This window comes from Bison bison, unplaced genomic scaffold, assembly GCF_000754665.1.
Source record: "Bison bison bison isolate TAMUID 2011002044 unplaced genomic scaffold, Bison_UMD1.0 scf7180017864371, whole genome shotgun sequence".
Classification (NCBI taxonomy): Eukaryota; Metazoa; Chordata; class Mammalia; order Artiodactyla; family Bovidae; genus Bison; species Bison bison.
This window is the reverse complement of record NW_011494943.1, coordinates 11734329-11737776: the sequence shown is the minus strand read 5'-3', so window position 1 is coordinate 11737776 and position 3448 is coordinate 11734329. Positions and strand designations below refer to the sequence as shown.

The 3448-nt window shown below is 65.1% G+C and overlaps 1 protein-coding gene across 3 annotated transcripts in view; it reads left to right on the top strand.

Annotated features, from left to right (window-relative positions):
* The window catches only part of CEP131 (centrosomal protein 131kDa), a 16603-nt gene that overhangs the window by 10542 nt on the left and 2613 nt on the right, over window positions 1-3448 (top strand). For all 3 annotated transcript variants that reach the window (XM_010856306.1, XM_010856303.1, XM_010856305.1), the window contains 6 exons: window positions 827-943; window positions 1371-1473; window positions 2174-2375; window positions 2719-2826; window positions 2914-3031; window positions 3332-3406. In XM_010856306.1, the coding sequence (XP_010854608.1) occupies window positions 827-943; window positions 1371-1473; window positions 2174-2375; window positions 2719-2826; window positions 2914-3031; window positions 3332-3406 (723 nt within the window). The remainder of the gene's footprint in view (window positions 1-826; window positions 944-1370; window positions 1474-2173; window positions 2376-2718; window positions 2827-2913; window positions 3032-3331; window positions 3407-3448) is intronic.

The window sequence follows — 3448 nt, the reverse complement described above, 5'->3', positions numbered from 1 at the left end:
CCATAACCCTCCCCCGACCCATGGCCATGCTCCTCGACCCAGCATGGTGGGCAGGCAGCAGGAGCAGGTGGGCAGAGAATGTCCAAGGTGGGGTCCAGCCCTGCGGGGTCAGTCAGGACCAGTTGGTCCTCTGGGGGCCTGGGGACACACCCAGCAGGACAGACTCTGAACTTTCCTGTGCACGTGGACTCTCCTGGGGAGCCCACCCCTGGTCTGCGGGGGCTGGCGGGGCAGCCAGAGCTCCCCTGACAGGGTGGTGGAAGCTTCACGCCCACCCTGTGCTCAGCTGAGCTCCCGTTGGGTCCTTTTCTGAGGAAAACTCTGTGTGAGGGGTCTGTGGAGAGAAGACAGAGCCCAGAGGAACCAAGTGGCCTCCGGTGACCATTAGCTACACTCTGCTTGGCGGCCATAGGTGTCTGCAAATGAGGGGTCTGCCTGGAGTCCTCCACGAGGCTGGGTGCTGTCCTGGGGGCTTCGTGGAGACACCTTGGCAGGCAGTGGGCAGGCCCTTCTCCACAGGCCAGGTGACGGGGTTGACAGAATGACCCCTGTTCCAGGAAGCTCCTGGTGTGGCCACAGTCAGGGCCTTGTAGCCAAGGCCACTGGCAGTGTCCGAGCGCTGCTGACACCAGCCAGGTCCCAGAGGGATCAAGGCTTGGGCAGCTGTCGCCCTTGTCCACGTGTGTGCTCCCCAGGACTCAGGGTCCTCCCTCAGACCAGGGGGCAAAGCAAGGCTCAGGATTTGGTGTGCGGGCCTCCTGGGTGAGGGGAGGCTGGGCCTTCCGGCCTCACAGGGCAGCAGCCTCACCTCCACCCCTGGTTGCAGCTGATCGAAGACAAGAAGGCTCTGGGCGAGAAGTGCGAGGCCCTGGTGGCTGAGCTGAAGCTGGGGGACCAGAGGCGCAAGGACAGGGAGGCCCAGCTGCAGGAGCAGCATGAGCTGGTGAGCCCTTTGCCCTCCCACCACCTGGCCCAGGCCTGGAGGCCCTGTGGGAGGGACCCCAGGACAGGCGGCCCCCGGCACCTCATTCCTTGGCCTCCGAGCTGCTTTCCCAAAGCTTGGCAAGTGGCTGACCCTGGGGTGGGGGCCGAGGGACTTTGGAGACTGCTCCTGTGTCACAGGTAAGGAGGTGTAGTTCAGAGGAGGTGACCGGGGACCTACCACAGCACTGGTCTTTGGTCAGAGGGACCCCGCTAACTCCTCCCAGCTTTCATCAGACAAGGACTGCGGTCCCTGGTGCGTCCTGCTTTGTCCAGGGTCACTGTTGAAAGGCTGCCTCCTGAAACCCACGGGCAGCCAGGAACAGGGTGTCTTTGCATCCTCCCGCTTCCTACAGCTCCTCTGTTGACTCCTGTTTCCTTGTTGATAGGAGATTAAGAAACTCAAAGAACTCATGAGCGCCACGGAGAAAGTCCGCAGAGAGAAGTGGATCAATGAGAAAACCCGGAAGATCAAGGAGATCACGGTCAAAGGTAGGGGCCGTCGTGCTGGGAGCCACCACGTGGGCAGGACAGTCATGGGGGTCTCGAGTAAGGACAGTAGTTCCAGTCGCGCGTGTGGCACAGAACTTCCTAGGAAGCAGTGAGACCCAGGGATGGGCCTCACTGGTTCGAGGCTGGGAGGAGCAGGGGAGGCTGGTGGCACACGAGCTTGGCCACAGACCAGCGTCCTGACACAGGGCCCCGTCCAGGTTGGGGGCCTGGGCTCCCTTTGATGGGTCTTCTTGCCTCCTCCAGCTTCCAGGGGAGTGAGTGGGGTGGGGTGGGGTGGGGGGAGTGGTCTTGGTTGGGGGAGGATGGCTGCTCGTCTCCCACTCATAGAACCCTCTAAGGACTGGTGGGACAGCCCCAACTGTGCCTGCCCACCCCTGGCCCTCCTGCCCAGGACACCCTCCTCTGCAGTGACCCCTTCTTCCAGGGAGACTCTGCAGGCCAGAGCACCAAGGGGGGAGCCTCAGTGCGGTGGGCGGGGAGTGGCGCTATGGGCACTGGTGGGCTCAGCTATGCTTCAGGCTGGAGCTCCTGGAGGGGGTCTCCTGGCTGGTCCGCAGCCCTGGTGTCCCAGTGGGCAGAGGTCAGTGGTCCCACACAGTTCAGGTGGGCGCGGGGCAGGGCCCCTGCAGTGCAGTGGTGGACAGAGGTCCCGCAGCATAGTACTCCCCCCAACCCGCAGGCCTGGAGCCTGAGATCCAGAAGCTGATCGCAAAGCACAAGCAGGAGGTAAAGAAGCTCAAGGGTCTGCATGCGACAGAGCTGCTGCAGGCAGAGGAGCGCGCGGCGCAGCACTACGGCCGGCAGGCGGAGGAGCTCCGCGAGCACCTGGAGCGGGAGAAGGAGGCGCTGGGCCGGCAGGAGTGGGAGCGAGCCCAGCAGCGGTGGGGGTCCCGGGGACACTGATGGGGGAGCGAGGCCTGGTGTGTGCACAGACTCCCAGAGTGAACAGTACCTGCTCCCTGGCAGCCTCCCTCCAGGGTCAGAGAAATCTGGGGCGGGGGGCGGGGCGGTTAGTGCAGGACACCGAGGGGCAGGACAGCTGTAACTGTACTGGGCAGTTCAGTTCCTAGGATGCGCTCTGGGGGGCGGCTGGGATAGACGGCGCGGGGACCACTGCTGGGTTCTGAGCTTGTCCTGGCTGCGCCTGCCCTGGGCCCCTATGGTGTGAGGTGCTCCTGTGTCCGCCCCACCCCCCACCCCTGCCAATGAGTCCTGTGTCCACAGCTTCGAGCAGCACCTGGAGCAGGAGCAGCGGGCCCTGCAGCAGCAGCGGCGGCGGCTCTACAACGAGGTTGCGGAGGAGAAGGAGCGGCTGGGCCAGCAGGCCGCCAGGTACTGGGGGGCGGGGCCTAGCCCTGCCCATCCCTGCCCTGCCCAGCCTCATCTAGCCTCCCAGGACTGACCCCTGCTCACCTGCAGGCAGCGGGCAGAGCTGGATGAGCTGAGGCGGCAGCTAGAGGAGAGCAGCTCGGCGGGGGGCCGGGCCCTGAGGGCCGAGTTTGAGAAGGGGAAAGAGGAGCAGGAGCGCAGGCACCAGGTCAGCCCCGCCCCCGGCCCAGGCCCCGCCCCCAGCCCCTCCGCTTCCCTCTGGGCCTGCCTAGCAGGAAAGCACCCACCAGGGGTGGAGGAGGGCAACCGCCGGGACCAGCGTCCCACCTGCCACAGGGTAGCAGCTGCTTGAAGCACTGTGCCGAACCTGGTTTCACACTAGGAATCTCCCCAGCCAGCTCCCCACAAACCCTCAGCTTGACCTCAGGCCCATCCAGGCCCTGACAGACCCAGCTCTGGGTGGGGAGCGGCCAGGCAAGGCTGCTGTCACACTGTCGCCTGCCCCCAGATGGAACTGAAGGCCCTGAAGGACCAGCTGGAGGTGGAGAGACAGATGTGGGAAGCCAACTCCGCCAAGAAAGAGGTGGGGGCGGGTGAGGCCGGGCCGGGCGGGGGCTTTCTTCCT